This window comes from Notothenia coriiceps, unplaced genomic scaffold, assembly GCF_000735185.1.
Source record: "Notothenia coriiceps isolate Sejong01 unplaced genomic scaffold, NC01 NC01_scaffold00014663, whole genome shotgun sequence".
In the NCBI taxonomy this organism is placed as follows: Eukaryota; Metazoa; Chordata; class Actinopteri; order Perciformes; family Nototheniidae; genus Notothenia; species Notothenia coriiceps.
In genome coordinates, this window is record NW_011347364.1 from 3,179 (window position 1) to 5,553 (window position 2,375).

At 32.8% G+C, this 2,375-nt stretch overlaps 1 protein-coding gene across 1 annotated transcript in view; it reads right to left on the reverse strand.

The window, feature by feature from the left end:
• Positions 1-2,134, reverse strand: part of LOC104948605 (atrial natriuretic peptide-converting enzyme-like) — a gene marked incomplete at its 5' end in the record, with an annotated part of 4,042 nt that extends 1,908 nt beyond the window's left edge. The window contains 4 exons of the mRNA XM_010774808.1: positions 129-237; positions 732-894; positions 1,681-1,900; positions 2,085-2,134. Coding sequence (XP_010773110.1) covers positions 129-237; positions 732-894; positions 1,681-1,900; positions 2,085-2,134 — 542 coding nt within the window. The remainder of the gene's footprint in view (positions 1-128; positions 238-731; positions 895-1,680; positions 1,901-2,084) is intronic.
• Positions 2,135-2,375: the final 241 nt, after the last annotated feature.

Below are 2,375 nucleotides of genomic sequence, written 5' to 3' on the forward strand. Positions count from 1 at the left end.
TGTTGAAACAAGATATCACAGTAAAACCTTGAGCATTTGAATGAACATGTTCACTATATTAACATGTGTGTGTGCGTGTGCGTGTGTGTGTGTGTGTGTGTGTGCGTGTGTGTGTGTGTGTGTCTCACTCCTGTTTCCCATGTGTCCCCAGCCGGTGATGTAACAGTAGGAATCAGGAAGAGGAAGTTGAGAAATGTCGGGGAGACAAACCGGCCGCACGAACTCCGTCTCATCGATCTGAGGAAATATAAAAAATTAGCTGTATATAATGTATATTTTCCACATGTAAATCTTTTGCTTTTTTAATGCTGTTTTATTTCTATTTTGAGACATTTTGGATTGTTTATTTCTTTTAATTTCTCTAATGTACAATGCCTTGTCTTTTTATGTTGCTGCAATGCAAACATTTATCACATTGCAATCAATAAAGTACTTCTTATCTTATCCAACATGTAGATACTAAGCTAATGGTTTCTCCTGATGATATTAATAATCATATTTAATATTTGTCTTAATGTACATTATTTTATTTAATATTCTGTTCTCGTACACATCATATTCTATTACCTGTAGACTTCTTGCAGTACTTTTTATTTGTGTATTGTATTATATTTGTTGCATTGTTGGAGGAACTCAGGTCAGAAGAATTTCATCACCATTTCTACACTGTAGCTTAGTGCATACGACAATATAACCTTTTTGTTTGAATATTTTAGAAGCTGGTTTCTGACCTCAGAGTCGAGCTGCACAACGCTGATATCGTAATCGACGACGGCCCGGTTGTATCGGGGGTGAACGACGATGGATTTCACTCCTCGAGTCTGGCTGTTTCCCCCGGGGTGATCCAGGTTATTCAGACCCAGAACCACCTTCCACAGATCAGCCCCCTCCCTCCTGAGTATATAAAACATTCAGAATATGATTATTAAATGTCCCAAACATTTTTGAAACATTTTCATTAATTTAGTTATTGCATTTGTCATTAAATGTGTACCTTAACACGTTTAAAAGCCATTTTAAATAGTAAAATAAAAAGGTAAAAAGTGTTTAAATGTTTAGGAATGAAGTCTTTAAAATTAAAATGAATTTCAAAATGTACAAAGATTACCATAAATCTTTCAAATAAAACATAACTTTTGCATAAATCAAATCCTTAACATTTGAAAATGTATTTTTTCCATTAATTTCATCCATAAAACTGGTCTTTAAATTGGATAACAATTTCAAAAAAAGTCCTTAAATTAAAAGTTAATTTGGAAAATGTCAAGAAAATTGTAATAATCAATTAAGTGCTGACAATGTAAAAAAATGTATGTTTTAATATCCATAAATGTATTCCCGAAAATGCCAAAAAATAGCCACATTTCCATAAATCTTATTCTTAAAATGTTGTAAAAAAAGTAAAAGATATCCATGAATGTTTTCTTAAAGTCCATAAAATGTCAAAAAAAAAATATTCCCAGAGTTAATAAGAAATGTTATTTTTAAGAACCAGAAGATATATCATTATTTTATTATATTTATATTATTTTCCTGCGATGTAAAACCATTCCTCACCCCTCGAAGCCCATAAACGTTTTCTTAAAGTTCATAAAAGGGAAAAAATAAGAATTTCCAGACTGAATAAGAAACAAAATATATTTTAGAAGTTATAATAATTGTATTATATTTAGTCCTCACCCCTCGAAGCAGTGAGCGACGGTTAGCGCCCAGCGGCGTCCAATCAGAACGCAGCCACAGACGTGTCCGCTCGGGCCGCTCTGCAGCGAGCACTGCCAAGGCCACGACCCCTTTCTGGAGACTCGACCTCCCAGAATCCTCTTCTGCCGGGAGACTACATCTCCCAGAATCCTCTTCTGCCGGAGGGGGGGCAGGCCGGCCGCCGGGCGATGCCCACATTCTGACAGAGAGAGACAGGAAGTTAATGTGTGCACTAAATTACACATTTAATGACTTTTTAAAACATGTAAAAGGAAAATATGACATTTATTGCAGTAAAATTGATCAAATCAATTAAATCTGCAATTAAATGACAGATTTACGTTAAATTAAATACATGAATAAAAACAGTAAATAAAGTTCACCTTCTCGGGAACAAAGCACTGACACTCTCCTCCGGGAATGACACGCATGACTGCCGGAAAAAGTGATGTTTATATAATAAAACAATTATAATAATGATAATTTAAATAGTAAGACAAAAATAAATTAATAATCTTTCAAATAAATAAAGACAATATTTTTGGCAAATAAAATACAAATATTATAAATAATAAAAAATTACTTTTAAATATGATAATAAAAAAGGAATAATACAAAATATTAACAATACAAAAAATCTCATGCAATTATTTGTATTTTTATAAATTAATAAA